The 18,979-nt window shown below is 35.7% G+C and overlaps 1 protein-coding gene across 1 annotated transcript in view; it reads right to left on the bottom strand.

The window, feature by feature from the left end:
* Positions 1-18,979, bottom strand: part of TAFA5 (TAFA chemokine like family member 5) — a 321,678-nt gene that overhangs the window by 149,002 nt on the left and 153,697 nt on the right. Inside the window, 1 exon segment of the mRNA XM_088141528.1 lies at positions 9,530-9,679. Coding sequence (XP_087997654.1) covers positions 9,530-9,679 — 150 coding nt within the window.

The raw sequence follows: 18,979 nt of genomic DNA, 5'->3' as shown, positions 1-18,979 counted from the left end.
AGACTGATCTCTCAAATTTATTCTGGACCACTTCTAATTCTTCTAGCTTACTGAAACCCAAATTGGGGGCCCATATATCAACTGTGATATTGTTTTCCCTTGGAAGATCTTAAGCACAGGTTGTACTAACTGTCCTCCTTTTGAGTAGAAGAAGAAGCAAATGGCTGTCATTGATTTCACAGCCGTTGTTCTTGTTGATGCTAAAGCACTGTTTTCCATTATAGTCTTTCAAGTAAACTGGATACCCAAATACTTAAATGATCTCACTTTTTCTATCTCCTTACCATCTAATGTCCATTTATGTCTCTTTGGTCTTTTAACAAATATGACTACCCTGGTTTTGGAATAATTTATCTGTAAGTTTTCATTCTCCACTTCAAATTTAGAGGGTTCACATTTCATCATTCATACTTTATTAGCTAAACATATACTGTGCTGAGCATGTCACAATCCTGGTTATTATTTCTATTGTGGACATAATGGTATTCCATCAGTAAATATGGATTTTGAATAGGACACAGATTTTCTGATTTTCCTTATTTGTTTAGTTAATTATTTTGTAATGATTTGTTTGATATATATCCCACCTTTCCTCCAAGAGTTGAAGGATACAGAGAGAGAGAGAAAGAGAGAGAGAGAGAGAGAGAGAGAGAGAGAGATGGAGAGGGAAGGAGAGAGAGGGAGAGGTTGATTCTTCCTTGAATTTTATCTCTACAACTGTGGCCCCATGAGTCAGTCTGGCACATAAACATTGTAGCATGAAGTAAATGAAGAAGAAGAAAAGGCAGGAGAAATGTGCATCAAAAGTATGTTTCTTAATATTTCCTTACCCTTTGTGGGAGATACATTCTAATATACACTTAAATTTATATTCACCATTCAAAATTAGTCACATAGAAATATAGCTAAACTCACACGCACACACACACACACACAGCCAATGCCCACCACACTTGCTGTGTAAAGTGATTTTTATAGACTGGTACTATGCTTATGTCATAGTATCTGTAATACTAATGTCTCCAATTTCTCAAATTGCTTATGAATCTAAGGAGGACCCCCAACTAAATATATATTAACATGATTCTTTGTCATCCCAACTGTATAATGCTCATCATTTTATGCGGTGTTTCTTTTTGGGTGATGGGAGATGATGCTTGAATGAATTCTACATATAGAGATACTGAAAAGCAAGAATATTCAAAAGATATTTTAGATTTCCAAAAGATATTCGAGGGCTTGAAGAAAGAAACATAAAATGGTTAAACATCTCCTTCTTATTATATTTTTCATGTGTCATTTTTTTCCCCAGTAAAATAAAATATATATTTATAAAAGTAAAAACCTCATGGCGGCATTTGTATGCATGAGGGAGCTAAATCCTGAATCCTGGCTAAGTTCCAGTTTAAATAATTAAACATTAAAATTTCCCAGCAATTTAAGATTTCATTTCCCAGCTTCAGCTGCTATGTTTTTGCCCGGTTAAAACCTAAAGGAGACCACATTCAAATGAGAGATGGAGTAACTTGTGATTTTAATCTTTCGTGATACAGCAAAGCAAGCATACTTTCCAGTGAAGCAAGCTATATCACTAACAATTGTCAAAAAGATACATAGATATTTTGGTAACACCAATCTTGTTGCACACTAATAATGTCCTTTATATTCTATTTTAGATTATTTTGACAGCCAGATGTATTCAGAAAACCATGTAAATAGGCTACAATAGAAAAGTACTATAGAACAAAGACAAACGCTTATTTTAGAGCAGGTGGGATATATAAAATGTATGGCATCTCACCCCATACTACTGGTTAAATGGCCCATGTAATGCAGGAAGCTGTAAGATGAGACATGGAAACACTTGAGCGAATTCCCTTTTTGCCACAAATATTTTTCTCCCTCATTTCTGCAATGCTTTTCTGGAAACTCTAATGCATCTACAGGATTTCAGTATGTTATTTAGATAATAAGCAAGGTTATATCCTATATATTTTTTTCAAAACATTAGTAGAGGAGTGCATCAGATTCAACCAAAGTCCAGTTAACAACATGAAATAGGACAATTTTGAAAAGATATTCATTCCTCTGGCATGGAGAAGGTACATGCCCTGTTCTGAGCTTTTACAAAATACCATTTCTGATCAAAGCTCTGAAAACTGTGGGCAAAACAAAACAAAACAAAAAACAAACAAAAACAAAAATCTCTCATTGTTTATTAAAATACTATTGTGGGAAGGGAATAGTATACAGTACTGGTTTTGGTGACTTACAGGTCTAACATCAGGAGTAATCTTTGTGATCAGACCATGTATTTTTGGGAGTGAAGGAAGTGTGGATATTGAAAGAGGTGCTAAGAACTCCATCTACTGCTGCCCAATCTTTTGTTTTGTTTTGTTTTGTTTTGTTTTGAATGGTTTTAAGATATGACTGTGCAAATCCCTCAAAAAATGTATCTCTGAACCATTAAAACAGCCACATCTCTTTCCAGCATCCACTGAATGTTTCATAAGCTGTTCCTGGCTATCTCCACATATATTGTATACACTGTTTTTCAAAGGATTTGCATAGCCCTGTGATTTGATGGCATTTGATGAAATGCACTAATTAGCTCAAATACCTAGTGAGTAATTTATTTAATAGAACGTATCAATGAAGTTATCTCTTATACTTCTACCACAATATCTGGCCACACTCACACTCTTTCCCTTGCACAAAGATGGGTTAAAATTGTGTGGACAGCAGTATAGCATGGAATTGTCTTGGATGTGTGGTAAGGACCTAGGATGGAGACAGCACAATTTATGTTGGTAAAATTTCCTGTATGCAACCTCTATCAGAAACTGAGCAGAAACAGAAAATGTTAATATGTGAGTGACTGCGGTTGATTAAAAAAAAAAAAAAAGTAAGCCATTAGCTCGGCAGTTACTGGATATATTTATATTTTCTTTTCTATATTTTATTTCTAATGTTTAAGTCCACCAACTTTTTCTGGTGACATATGTCTTCCTTAGGTCTAGGCGCACATATAAATTAAATCATACTCTGTGGTAAAGAGAAAAAGAAGAATGGATATTACTAAACAACCCATGACCCACTGGGTCATCGTTTCAGAGATATTTACTTACCTAAACAGAGAAACAGAATGATCAAGGACAAAAAAGCAGTCAGAAATGTGAGCAACTTGTGACTTGCTGCTGGCTTCTCCACTGACTTTGCCAGTGGGAAAGTGGCAGAAGCCTGCCTGCCTGCCTGCCTGCCTGCCTGCCTGCCTGCCTTCCTCCCTCCCTCACATTTCCTTCCTTCCTTCCTTCCTTCCTTCCTTCCTTCCTTCCTTCCTTCCTTCCTTCCTTCCTTCCTTCCTTCCTTCCTTCCTTCCTTCCTTCCCCTTTCTTCCCTCCCTCCCTCTCTCCCTTCATTTCCATATATAATATAGACTTCTGCCATTTGCCCTCCCCTCATGACCTTCAGGATAGCCCCGGTGAAACTGTCTCCTCCCCTCCTCCTTCTCCTCAGCCTGACACTTTGCTGGGGGGAGGTGGAACAAAGGGACCCATGGACTGCGAGGAATAGTGTACCCACCGCTCTATGTTCCAGCATGTCCACAAGGACCCCCTCCCTTGAGGGAGGAGGAGGGCTCACCCATCGACCACTGGCACCCTCCAGTCATTCCTATCTTGCCAACAGGCATCAAGTTGCACCTTTGTCCTTCGCTTACTACCAACTGCTGTTAAGGAATTTCAAATTTCTGCCTCGGTTCCAAAGCATCCAATCACTGCTCACCCAGAAGGCCTTGCTGCCAGCCAATTGGGTGCAGGGGACAGAGGGAACTGGGAAAGAGGTCAAGAACACGCCCATGGCAATCACATGACCTGGGCTGACTGCTGCAGTGCAGTGCTGAAGCAGCCACAAATTCCCCAAATTTCAATCCCACAGGTGCCATGGGTCCTTACATTGTGTAAGTTAGCCCATTTGAGATACCTTTGTTGGGAAATTGTTGCCCTCCCACATACTGTTTTGACCAGTTAAATGTTACAGACAGGAGAGTTTTAGTAGTATATATATAAGGGAAGTATGGTAATCTATTGTTTTTGGGACTTGATTAATAATATTCAAAATGCAAAGGCATAGAAAAAAAAAACTTTAAACTGAATTGGTATTTATTTTTAATTGTTTGCATTCCAAGTAGTTGTAATAATAATAAAAAAAAAAAACCTTCAAATTCAAATAAAATAATATGTCAGAAAAAAGTACTTCATTGGCATAAACCAAAAATGGTCAGAAGCTTTGTAAATTTTTTTACTGTTGCAAAAATGGAAGGGTTTGGAAAAGTCCAAAATTCTGTAATTTTAAAAAATGCAATTCAAAAATTAAAGTAGATTTTTTTATGTTGGATCATGAGAATATGAAGATGGCAGAATTATGATACTCATGAAGTCTCACTATTAGATTTATGCTATAATTTATCTGAGTTGTTTCCCACCTCCCCATGTCTGGAATTAGATTACGAACATAATCCAGACATTATGCATACAAACAACATTTCAAATGTAGAAAGCAGTGCTTGAACGTTGGTATAATTTCAAAAAATGTGAGAAATGTGTGTTTTATCTGCTCAAGAATGCATATATACATATAATTTCTTCATGATATAGGATGTGAAATTAAATATTTATTAGAGTTTTTTTTACATAACCAGCCTTTCTCTGTTATCATTATTCACTGCAACTGCAAGAAAGTTACTACTTTTAAAGTAAAGATTGACAAATCAAGAATACTGTATCTGGAAAAGCAATCCTGAAACCTGTATAAAATTAGTACTGCTGACTTCACTTATGGCTGAAAAATTTAATGTGTTTAAAGATAATTGGAATTATTTTAATGGAAATATTAAATAATTGTGATATCCAAATAATAGTCTGTGTTTAACTAGAATAAATCTTTACCAATCACAGATTAATAAATTGCATTAACATCCACATCACTTGGTAGAATTAGAACCTTCTTTTGCAGTAAAGATGCACTGCTAATCATCTGATCTTCTCCAAATGGGAAAGAAACCTATAAAATTAGTATAGATTTTACTTGTACCTGAATTCAAGTTAAATAAAAACAAAGAATAGTTTGTTGTTTATGAGCCCACCAAGAGCACACCAACTCTATAGTAGTGATAATTCTAAATCTTTTTTTTTTCCAGAAAGGTTTCTTCTTGTAGCATTTTCAATCACTAGTCACCCAATTAACTATTATACAATAAGAATAATGTAGAATATTTCTTTGTGCGATATAGAATATTTCCAAGAATCCAACAATAAGTATTATCTTCCCAAGTTTCTCCATTCTCCTTCTGTATTGTAGCAGTGCAGGTGGTTCTGGTTCACACTGGCATACCCATCTAACACCACTGTTATGTGAGTTCTGTTGGCTGCCAGTAGTTTTCTGGTTAGAATTCTAAGTGCTGGTTGTCACTTATACAGTAAAGGCCTTTATGGCACAGAGCTGGGTTATGTGCAGGACCTCATGTCTTCAATTATCTTTGCCCATTCCAAAATGTCCAACAGGGTAGGCATGAACTGCCCCCCCATCAAACAAAGGTTATCTAATGGGAGCTAGGAAACATGTCTTCTCTGTTACTGCACCTGTCCTTTGGAACAGCATACTCCCTGAGATTTGGATGGCCCTGACCCTGAGGGCCTTTTGGAAGGCACTAAAATCTGGGTCTTTTATTTTTATTTATTTTGCCCATTCTTCAAAGTGTGGATTTGGGTGTTGCCCCTGGGATGACATATCCTTGTTTCTTTTGATGTTTAATTGTTAAAAGTTGTCTTTTTTGGGGGGGGGAGGGTTAATTTTAATTCTTGTTTACCACCTAATGTCATATGTGGAGTTAGCAGCTGTATACATCTAAATAAATAAATAAAGGTAGCTCCCTAACCTTATTAAGTCTTACATCTTAAACAGAACACCACTTATAGGTTGAGATCTTCTTCAGTATATTAAAAGTATTTTAGAAAAAGTAATGGATAACAATCCATAAAACTACATTTATTCATAATAAGTATATTTGTCAGGTCAGTTCAGCTCATTAATATAGTAAGGCAGGATACCTGGTTTATAGCATTTTATTTTTACTGAATATAAACATTTAAGATGTGATTATTTGATTTAAAGCAATTTAGACCTATTGAAGTCAGTGCAATCAGGGGGCTAAAGTCCAACTGCCAGCTATAACTATTTCATGGATCACAGTCATAGATTTAATTATGTATTACTCCTCTTTTTCTTTATTTAGAGTGTACTATATTTTATATTGCTTCTCACAAAGACAATTTTTAAAAAGCTGAAAAACAAACCAGGCTGTTTGTTTTTGTAACAGGTTCATAAATCACAATTCAATTAAGAATCAGTTTTGACTCATAGTTCCTTGTACGTTTTCAAAGCTAAACAAGCAAGAAATAAATAAAGCTATTGAATGGAACTAATGTTGTCTCTATAGTACACTGGTCTTATGTTTATATATTAAATAAGATGAGTGCTAGATAAAGGTATGACATTGTCAGCCCTCCTAGGTAGACCAGACCAGGAAATCAACTTCACAGGAACAGTAGTACAGAATCTTGCGAGTCTGACTGTGCTGTACCTCACCCGCTTCTTATAATCCAAAGAATTTGACAATTAGCAGCCCAGATAAACATACCGGCAACAAAAAACCATCAGTTCAAATACAATACAAATATTCAGCAAGCTTGGGACTTGACAATAAATAAATAATTTTAAAAACCCTATTCAATGTATTCAGTGTATAATTGTTCATATGTTCAGACCCTTACACTAATAATTAATGATATGAATCCACTTCGTTAAAAAATCATTTTTTCACAACAACACCTAATTGGTCTTTGCAATGAACCTAAGTGACTCATCTGCTCTCAAATACAAATCTAATTGCTGGTGTCATATCTGCTCTTATTTTCTGATTCTTACAATTCTTCCTTTAAAAGCAGAAGAAAAACCTGTCTATACCAAACTGGGGGGGGGTGGGGGGAAGAAGCAAAGGAAACCAGGATTTATTATAGGTGTGATGCACAGTACTATTCTCCCCTATTATACTTGCCCATCCATACAAAAATAACAATAAAGGCAAGAGTTTTATTTTTATGTTATGTATGAGCTCAGAATGTACATTTCCAGACAATGACTTGAGTTTTTCTAGAACATACCAGTGCCTTCGACATTTACAAGATTTCAGATACTGACAAGACTCCCAGATTGTTGTCTACCTGACTTCCTTCCTTAATGGCATTTATTTCTCTATAACTACTGTAAGTAGTACCTAATTTTGAACAGTACAGATCATAGGCTTATTTTTGAGTGGCTCCTTTCAGTTTTCGGGGAGGGGGGGGAATATGTGCACTCATTCTTACAGATTACCAAGATATTAAAGTTATCTAATTTTTAGTATAGATAATTATAAATATTGAAGTTTTCTTCAAATTACAGAATTCATAACTAGAATGTAACAACATGCGATGGAAATATACTTCAACTGAAACAAACTGTCTTTCATTTTACTGGTAAAGAACTAGTAATTAACTCTGGATTCTAAACATGGATTGATTATTTATTTATTTATTTATCCATTCATCTATCCATCCATCATATTTATATAGCCACCCATCTCATAGATTTGTGACTCTGGGTGGCATTCAATAAAAAAGACAATCATAAAAACGAACAATTAAAAATTTGAAAGTTAAAACACAAAGTTACTAATAACTGAGTAACAGAGAGAATTATTGTCATGGGCAATAAAGCCATCTCACTAATTCACCATCACCTTCAGACCTCCAAGCCTGTTGGCACAACCATGTTTTAAGGGACTTCCTGGAGATATCAGGGATGGGGCCAGTCTCACCTCAGGGGGAATGATGTTCCAAAGGGCATGTGCCATGGCAGAAAAGGCCCGTCTCCTGGGTCCCACCAGATGAAACTCCTTAGTGAATGGGACCTGTAGCATACCTCTTCTGACGGACCTAATGGGATGGGCAGATGTAATTGGGTGGAGGCGGTCCCCCAGACAACCCGGCCCCATGCCACTTATTCAACACTGATTTGTAAAATTACAAATATATGATGAACTGTGTTTCCCAAAGTTGTATCTGCATTTCCAGAGTAAAGAAATCCAGCATCTTCAAAACTAAATCTAGTTAGTAGAGAAAAACTGGATGTCAATTATTAAGCTTAGGAAATTATTTACACTGAATGAGGGGTGTCATGGAAAGGAGAATGATTGAACATACCATGATAAAATATGATGGAGAAACTGAAATAGCAAGCAGAAAATCAACAAGATTGAAAGCAAGGCACAAAAATAGACTAGATAATGTTTTATATTTAGTTAGATGAGCCAGCAATGAAGTCCCTTTCATGTTGGTTTTGATAGTCAGTAGGGGAGTCAAATTTTGATGAAGCATTAGTGAAGTCTCAGCACTTTTCATAAAAAGATGAGCTCAAGCATGAGTCATTCAAAGGAAATCAGAAATTACTTTCTTACAGAATGATCTAGCTTTCTTTTTCTCTGAATCATTAAAAATAGCATAAGTCTTGTTTTATTTTCTTTTAATTGGAATTTGAATGTTTGTTATTACATCTTCATTAGCAAGTCTACACTACTGACTGCTCCACTGGTATCTTGGTGGGAGCAGAGCAGCTCATTTGAGACATATAAAATGATTTTAAAGTGAAATATCTTCCTCCTCCCTCCACATCAGCGTTTTTTAAGCTGCAGGCAACACACTGCATCTGCAGTGAATCATACAGAATGACATCTTTAATGAAGGAAAGGATAGTAGAAATAAAAGGTATGACATAACAGTTCCATTCTAATATCATTAGTAGTGTTCTCACTTCTCTTCTCCCAACACATTAACTTTCATGCAGGAATGCTCATATTGATATGATTAAAATTAAGATAAAGACTGAAGACCATTATTTCAGCAATGCCAATAAGATTGGCTGCAGATACTGGCCTTAAACAAAATCACAGAATGTCACCTGACAAACTTTATGTGTAGTACTGCAAAAATACTGCAGTGCAGGACAACCATTTTCCACAAACCAATTTCACATTTGTAGATTCTGGCACAAAAAACAAACAAACAAAATACCAAGGGTATTCTACTCTGCCATCTGGTGATCATGGCATACAATAATTAAAAAGCTGGTCTACAACCAGCTTGTCAATGTGGTTGCACTGGGAAAATGGCCTAACATTTCTCAGCTTCATCACTTGACAGAACAAGCTAAAGTCTTTACACAAGAAACCAAACCAATAATTGTCAAATGTAGGTAATCCTTCTTACGACAACAGCAGCAAAAATTTCAAACATCATCTTTGCATTAAAGCATTCAGTGGGCATTTGGACATACATTTTTAGATAAATCATTGTTATAATAAGATTAAATAAACCACCTGATCACTAGTCCCATTTTAGATGGATTCTCAGTTAAATTATACTTCAGTTCTTACCATCGACACATGCTGGCCTTGCCCTTGTAGTACCGGCAATCTGTCCTTTTTTACATGCACAACGAGCTGTTTGTCGGGCTATGGTTCTTCGAGGCTGACTGCTATCTCTGTCCAAAGTAACAATCTCACATGTACCTGCGGCCAACTGACCTGCAAAGAAAACCAGCAACAGGTTTCATAATCAATATCTAATGTAGTCCAAAAGAGTCATGACCAGTGTTTCAACAGGCACTCCTCAATAAATGAAGATTCAGTTGAGATATATAGATATACATAGATATAGATAATAAAACAGAGGGGACATTTTTTCTCATGTTTCATCGTGAGAGAAATGGTTGTTTCAAAAAAATGCTGCTTTCTATAAATTATTCCAAGTTAACAGTCAGTGGGATATTCAACCAGGGCTAGGGAAATCCAGGTTCTAGTATATCCTAAGCCACCTAAACTCACTAGGCTTTGGAGCAGTGACTTTCCCAGTCCAACCTACTCCAAAGGGGGGAAAAAACAAGGAGGAAGCAATACAATTTAAGACTTCTTGAGCTTTTGGAGGAAAGTTGGGATATAAATCAATCAAATAAATAAATAAATACTTTTATTAGCAACTGACTGAAAGAGGAACTTACTTTTGCAGTGACTGACATATTTCTGGAAAATCTAATGGAAGATTAGTTTATTTTTATTCCCCAAGAACTATATTTTACTTGAGGCATCAGATGGTCATCTTATTTTCATAAAATAAAGGCAGACACTGCTGAAAGTGAGAAGAAAGTGCTGTGGTACAAATAAAGCAAGTAGGTGGCAACAGCAGATGTGATGTAGCACTTAAGCCGCTGGACAGGCATCAGGGAGATGCTGATGGTAATATACCCACAGCCACAAAAGCTCTGTGAGTAATTTGGGGCCAGTTACTCTCTCTCAGCTCTAAATCTCATGGGGTTGTTGTTATAGGGGGAAAAAAATAGCAGAGGTAGCACTATGAACACTGCTTTGAGCAAAAGGAGACATTTAAATCTAGCAAAGCAACATAACACGGAGTAAAATAAAGTAATATGGTAGATAGAAATAGACTGTAGCAGGATTTCATAACTACTGAAGACTCAAAGTCCAAAGCATGTTTATCAGAGAACGAGAACCAGCAAATTAGAATAGCATGTGTTAGGCTGAGCTCAAGACAAATTATTCTGATGTACTTTCTGCATAGTCAATCTTTATCTTTTTTTTTTCTCTTTCCCTATAGAGCTGTCCCTCCACGCCTGCCTGCCTGCCTTCCTTTTCTTCACAGTTTATTTCTGTGTATTCCCTTCCTTTTTGCTTCTGTGTATGAATAAGAGAATAATCTGTGTGTGCATGCAGACTCACATATTACCTAATTTTAAATTCAATTAATTTTAATCATTAGTTATTAATTCAATTATGAATTCTTTCACACAAGGGGACAATTATATTCCTCGTGGGTTAAAAGTGTTGAAGCCAGGGTGATTCTGCAATTATTGTATGGTTCCCAGGCCTATACTTCTGATTCACTAAAAACCATTCAGTCTAAATTCCTTGTTTTGTTTTGTTTTGTTTTGTTTTGTTTTGTTTGTCTCTACAAGAATAGAAATGGAGATTCTCCATTTTTAATTCTGCATGGAGCTGTATTTGAACTCAGACTCCTGATTAAAGAGCAGGTAGCCGGGAGGAACTTTGCTGAAGTTCACCTTGTGCACCAACTGCCTCCTTTCCTTGACTGGAGCCTTATTGATGGTGACTCATGCCTCAGTTACCTCCTATTTGGATTACTGTAATATGCTATACACGGGACTGTCCTTGAAGAAGACAGCAGCAAGGGCAGTTTTTGGGGTTTCTTGTTACACTCATATAACACCACTGTTCTGCAAACTCACTGACTCCCAGTGGGCTTCCAGGTATGATTCAAGGTGCTGGTTACCATCTATAAATCCTTATATGGCATAGGAACAGACTATTTTTAGGAATGCCAGTAACCCATCATCTCTGTTTTCCTTTCCTTTAGGAACAGGTAACATTTATAAAATGGCAAGTCTTTTTTATTATTACTATTTATTTATGAAAACAACAAGTGTTCTTATTTTCACCACTTATATTAAATACTTATTTCACTTATGTGAGATACAGTTTGAAACATTTCATTATCAAATAAATAGGGAATCTCTATTAAAAACAACAATGAAAATATCTAACAATAAATAGTAAATAAAATATATAAATGTAATTAAAAGATTAAAATTATTTCAAAAATTACTAGTAAATTTAAACAAATGTTTAAGGTAAGGTTAATAAAGAAGTACTTTCCATTAATTTTATATTATATATACACACACACAGTATATATATATACACACACACACACACACACACACACACATAATGAAATATATATTCATTCATTCATTCATTCATTTTTAAAAACATTCATTCATATTTAAATACATCAGATCAAATCCCTTTATTGCAGTTAATAACCGAACACAATAAAAATACCAGACAAAAAAGAACAGCAATAAGGGAATAGAGCAAACATATAAACAAACAAACAAATAAATTTAAAAAATCAATAAATAAAAAACAAATACAAGGCCAAAAATCCCAGATTCATGCAAACTCTTAAACAGCATTTGGATATAGTATAATATAATATAGTATGGTAAAATAGATTATTTTAACACTATTAAGATTAAGATTGTGACCCTTTCACGGTGCCTGGAGGCTGTGGGGGTCTGAATGGGGAACAGCAGGCTTCAGTTGAACCCTGGTAAGATGGAGTGGCTGTAGGTTGGGGGCTCCTCTGTAACTAGACGTTTACCATCTTTGGTTCTGGATGGGGTGGCACTATCCCAGACAGACCCGGTGCATTATCTGGGGGTCCTCCTGGACTCACGACTCCTGTTCAAAGAGCAGGTGGCAGTCGTGTTGTGCACCAGTTATGCCCTTTCCTGGATTGGGAGGCCCTCCAGTCAGTCACTCATGCCCTAGTCATCTCCCGTATAGACTATTGCAATGCACTCTACATGGCACTACCCTTGAAGAGTATCCAGAAGCTACAGCTGGTTCAAAATGCAGCTGCATGGGCAATTTTGGGTGCCCCAGAGATGGCACATGTCACACCTTTGCTGCACAAGCTGCATTGGGTCCCCGTTTGCTTCCAGGTCCAATTCAAGAGTATGCTGTGGACCCCGTTGATGAAAGAAGGTTGACTGGTGGGACCCAGAAGGAAAGCCTTCTCTGCTGTGGCCCCCGGCCTACCCTTCCCCCAGAGGTGAGGCAGGCCCCTACTCTCTTGACCTTCCAGAAAGCAGTCAAGACCTTGCTCTGCCAACTGGCATGGGGCAAGAAAAGGGGCAACCAACCCTGAGGGTGGCTAACACCTTGAAGATGCTCTATGTTAATATCTTTTTAATCATCAGCATCTTGGAAAATATTATTTATGTATTTGCTTGTGTGCAGTCCCTACCCTTCATCAATGGGTGATTTTTGTAATGGCTGCTATAGTTCTTTGTGTTTGTGAATCCACATAATTAATATTAGCCTTCTAAGCAGTAGGTTTTTTTATAATAATTTTATTAAAAGTTTTAATTACAATGGTAAAAGATAATGCAAATTAAAAAGAAAAAGAAAATAAAAAGGTGCAAAAAAGCAAAAGAAAAGAAAAGAAACCCTAAGAAAGCAACTTCCCATTACAAGTATAAACAATTTGACAATCTCTTCACCTCCTCTTAATTAATAGATACACCACTCTTCATCCCATAACTCATCTCTTAACTAAAGGCAAATCCAATTAGTAATGTCTTCTCCAATCCAGGTATCAGCAAAAAGTCCAAACAGAACCCTAAAACAATAACATTAATTAACATATATAAAACTCAACTTTCCACATCCCAACTCTTTGCTGTAAGCAAGTCCACATTTAGAAGGCATAATCTGATCCCGGTATCCTAATGTGAACAAAAGACTATAAGCACTAGTATTCTGGAACACTACCCTCAAATATCTGAAACTCTTCACCTGCTCCATTTCCTTTTCTTCCATAGTCATTTAAATTGTTTGGGTTTCCTAGCAAAGATTGCCACTTTGGTTTTCTGATCATTAATTACAATATATATGCTGCTTTCTGGAACAGAGCAGAGATACCCAAACTGTGGGTGTATATACACCCACATACACACATATTCTTCAAATAAACTGCACCACAGGAATATATTTAATTCTCAAAAGAAAAAAAAATCTAAGAAACAAAATAAACATAAGTATAGCTATAGAGAAAACAGTATATTTATGCTAATATTTGCAGTAAAATGATATTATATTTCAGCAAAAGTTTAAATGTGTTCAACAAACTGAACAAGCATATACTATCTCCATGGCATTTATAAGAGTCCTAAAAAACTGAAGCCAATATTTTATATAAAATACACTAAAAAACAAATCCAAAGTGTAATCTGATTTAATCATCATACCAGTATTTCAGCTAACTGCTCAATGTGTTACATTCATACATTTACAGGTTATGGTTCATTTTAGTTCATTTGTTATTAAACCAATGGATAAGAAGCATTCTCCAGAAAACATGAATATAAAAAAAAAAAAATCGACATAATTAGGTGGACCACCTGTATTGAATTACTTCACTTGATTTCAGCAAAAGTCAACACATTTTGTTCAATGATAGGTCACACTGTGACTGTTAAAATCATATGCTAATGATGTGCAAATCTTGGGGAAAAGGGATGTAGTAAATTAAATCCTGAGTACAAATATTCTTACCAAATTCAAGGGAAAAAAACATTATCAAATAAAAGAAATACGTAGAAAACCTATTGGTTTCTACAGACACGACACTACCCACTGGACCAGGGTAGGGAACATGCTTGGAACTAGGGGCCACAAGTTGGGCAAATTTATAAATGTGAATTATAAATAAATATGGTTTGTTGGGGCGGCGAGAAGCCTATTGAAAGGAAAATGTTGTTCAGTAAATAAGGTATATTAAACATATCGCATACTTAATTTCATTTCTTTTTCCTCCTTAAAGTGAAAATCATGCCACTTTTCAGCAGTTTCAAGAATTTTAGATTGTAGGAACATATATGACTCATAGGATATGTGTTGCACTAGACCACCTTTGACCTCACCACCCATGTTATTTTTCCCTAGGAATATGTGTATTTGGGATGCTGAATCTCAGATAGAGGGGCTTTGATGAGAAAAGACCTTTACCACCCTTCATTTATTTTGAACAGACTGTCCCTCTCAAGGAAATGGGTATATTGGTAAACTGACTATAAAATGTGTGGAAAATTTCTCTTGTTTAAAATACACTAGAGGTTAATTATGATCTTCCTTCAAGAATCCTTTAAGAAATATAACAGGGTCCATCCCTTTCCAATCAATTTTCAACAAGAATTTTTACTGCTGTTTCAGTGAATTGCTTAGTTTAGTTTAGTTTTTTTTGTTTTTCCTAAACCCATGAAGAACATTCTACTGAAGCTCTCTCTCTCTCTCTCCCCCTCTTTTCTTTTTTCTTTTCTTTCTTTTTCTCTGGTCTATATGTCTTTGCTTCCACTGCCATCTCTGTCAGTTTATCACCCTATTTGTGTGTCCATCTGTATGTCTATCCACCTCCCTTTATTTGTATATTTGTTGTTGTTGTTCAGTCGTTAAGTTGTGTCCGACTCTTCGTGACCCCATGAACCATATCACGCCAGGCCTTCCTGTCCTTCACTGCCTCCCGGAGTTTGCTCAGTTTCATGCTCATTGCTTCAGTGATGCTATCTAACCATCTCATCCTCTGCCGTCCCCTTCTCCTTTTGCCTTCAATCTTTCCCAGCATCAGGGTCTTTTCCAAAGAGTCCTCTCTTTGCATTAGGTGACCAAAGTTTGTATTATTTGTATATACCTGCTTTTAATTCTTTGAGCTAAGTTATCTCTGTGGTCCTCATCAATGCCTATCTATCTTACATTCCAAATGTTCTTGTTTGTCACTGTTCCTCTTTTCCTGTGTTTAGGAGGTGAGGGAAGAGGAAGAGATAGAAAATGGAGACAATCTAAAATTGTTGGATCTGCCATACTATAAAAAGACAGCTGGTTTGTATAGAGCTATTAAAACCACAGGAAATAGTTTGAAGGCATAATCTTTATCATACTTGCTCTTTCCTAGAATGTTCTAGTTTTTTGTTTTGGTCAGTTCCTGTCTTCTTCCCTCTTTTCCTTTATTTCTCTTTTTCATGCCAGCACCATAATAAGCATTATCTAACATTGTACTGAACAGAGTTGAGCCTCTAGGGTCGTAGGCTGGAGGTCACACATGTCCCTTCTCAGAAATCCTTTGAATCTTCACATCTTGGACCCACGTTCTTCCCAAGGTAGCTGCTTGGCATTTCCCACTGCAACTGGTACTCTTCCAAAGAGGCCCTTCACCTAGAATCATCTCCCTGATCTCCATTGTGTGTGAAAGAGAGAGCTTCATAGTGTGCTGCTTTGGGGTGAATAAAAATATTGTAATGAAATAATAAAACAAAAGCTACAGTGCCATCTCCTGGCTATTTAACATTACAGCTAAACTAGATGACTAGAGTTATCAGCCTTCTTCCCTGCTCTTGGGAGATAGACCAGTCTCATGGGGATAAAGAAAAATAAAACTTTTTTAAAATAAAAAGAATAGAGAACTATATGAAATCACTTTTTAAAATGTTAGTATTTTAAGTAAACAGTGTTGCAGGAACTACAACATAGAGCTTTCTAATTTATGCCAACTGACAAACTGGTGAAACAAAAAAATCCTGAAGTCTACAAGAAGATACTGATCATTCACAATCCCCTCAGGTTCTGTGTTTTACAGAAGTATAAATACATGCATATACACATAGAGAGAGACACACACCAGACCTATAAACATGTATTCAATATTCTGAATATTTTTGATTGTAAAGATATTGCACACTGAATTTTTGCAAACAATATAACTGATAAAAGCTTGGATTAAGCATGAAAGTCTGTTTTAAATTAAAGCTGTTTCTGTTTCTTCTCTTCAATTAGAGAAAGACTGCTGTGTATGAGCATTACATTTCTAATAAGGTGAATCACTCTAGCATATAATGACTTTCTAATGAAAACCAGGGTTAAGTCATATGTTCTTATGAACAACAGCATCTGCAGGGAGTCTAAATGCATGATTGGTGCCACATGAGAAGGTTGCGGAAGGAAAACAAAGCAGTGTTTCTGCTATCAAGGAAATTCCTGTCCCTGGAAGTGACAATTTTCTATAAACATTGTATTTCTATATGATGGACTTTATTCAAATTATTTTGAACCTGATATTCAAGTCAATTCAGCATGTGTCAAAGAGTATAGTCAAATCAGTATTAGTTCCTCTCTTGCACCACTTCTTCTCTAGTTGCTTAGTTCTCTGAAATCAATAATCCCTTGGGAAGGTTATATAATAAATGCCTTGGAAATATTACATAATGAGAAAAGTGAAATACACATACACACACACACAGAGTTTAAACTATGAATTTAAATTACAAAAATAAATTTTGCATTACAAACAGTAACAATATTTTACTGCAGCAATAACAAGTTCTTATTGTATAAACCCATATCTGTTTGTTTCTTTTTGACAGTGGAAGCAGCTAAACAAAGACAAAAACCAAATGACGCTGAAGAGGTCACTGTGTTGGTCTTTGACTGTAATAAAGGTTTGATTGTTTGATTGAGAGTTTAAGGATACCACTGGCACTGTTTGGTAGAGGCAAATGGGAATAATTATGCAACAAGCATTAGTGTTCTTCACACTAATTCACACAAAACACAATATATTTGATAAAATATTCCAGTTCTTTCCTCACTGAATTCCTATCACATCTTTCACATAACTGATTTTAAAGATGAGACTATTAGAAAGAATAAAGATGGTTACTTCACATTAAGTGGCTGGGGTACCATTCTACTAGCACTGCCCTATATTTAGCAAGTGTTTATTTTCATAACAGCATTAGTTTCTATGACATGTGGTTTATTATTTGCTGCTACTGAGGAAGGATTCCTCAGCTCATTTAGGCTTGATTCTTCTCTCTCTCTCTCTTTTAGACAAAGATAACTTTGCTTCATTATGGTCAAATTTCACCTATTCATATATGTCACTATAACTGAACTCCATAGCTGACAAGAGATAAGATAATTCTATTATTGTTCCACTTAAAATCTGAATGCACTTATCCTTAATCAAGCAAATCCAATGTCTTCTGGGATTAGTTGAAATAAAAGAAAATGTAAAAACTCAACAGAATTTGACAACAACAACAAAAAAAGGAAGTTTGCCTAACTTATACAGGAAAATGTTATAAATTCTATTCAGGCTTTGTCATATTTCACAGAGAAATCAGTGCAAGGGAAGTACTGAAATATGTTTGCTCAATCGCATATGATAAAAGGATATGCAACAACTGAGAAATAAGTGTAGTTTTAATAGTGGAGTAAAACCATGCAGAGAAATCAGTCTGAACCATTTATAGAAGCCATTTATAAGGGCATATGAACCACCTGGGTGTAGTAGATAGGCAGTTTACCTAACAGTAGATAGTTACGAATCTATAAAATAGCTAAAATTAACAAACTGAAATCAAACTTTTAGGAGCAAAAATCTATAGACTTCAGATACCTTCCCCCTTGAAATAGTAACACCTCCTCAGTCTTGTCTGCTTTATCACAGCTATTATGAAATTTTCTACCCTAAAATTGCAAAAAGATTAAGCATGATGGTCTGAAAACAGGCTCTGGGAGCAATATCTTTTATTTATTTATTTATACACACACACACACACACACCATAATGACACTATTCTGCTACTTTCACTGGAATGATCATTGTGGTAATCTTATACTCAATAGCTCAGTATTCAAACACCTACTTGTGCACCTTCAGCTTCTAGACCACATGTATATTTTCCTTCTCCAATAAAAAAAAACTGTATATAAGCAACTGAAGGCAGAATTGTTTTCACAGTATTCTTACACAGTTTCAATTGTGTTGTGAACTGACACTCCCAGACATTGGTTGGAGAAACAGCTAGTAAGAATGTGTAATTATTGATCATTTTTAGTTTTTAACCTTAAAAAAAATAATAATAAATGCAGATATCCTCAGTGTTAATGTTTCAATTTACATTTCTTTATTTAACAGAACATGTTAATTTAAAATTAACAGTGTAATGCAAGGGATTTTTAATTTTGGCTTGAATTATTGTTTCCCTTGCCATATCTTGGCTCTGTTTGATTAAGGGAAAATATAGAATATATTATTACTGAAACTGTATTCTGTTTATAGAATAAAAGTCCTTATTACTTTTACCAACTTCTGGAGACTGACAACAGGAACCAGTGAAGAAATATCCGACCCACACTAAAATTACATTTTCCAAAAAAAAAAAAAAA

This window comes from Python bivittatus, unplaced genomic scaffold, assembly GCF_059951505.1.
Source record: "Python bivittatus isolate LINGU-HERP-01145 unplaced genomic scaffold, Pbiv_v1 ctg000330_np1212, whole genome shotgun sequence".
NCBI classification, from domain to species: Eukaryota; Metazoa; Chordata; class Lepidosauria; order Squamata; family Pythonidae; genus Python; species Python bivittatus.
This window is presented reverse-complemented; position numbering and strand designations above follow the sequence as displayed.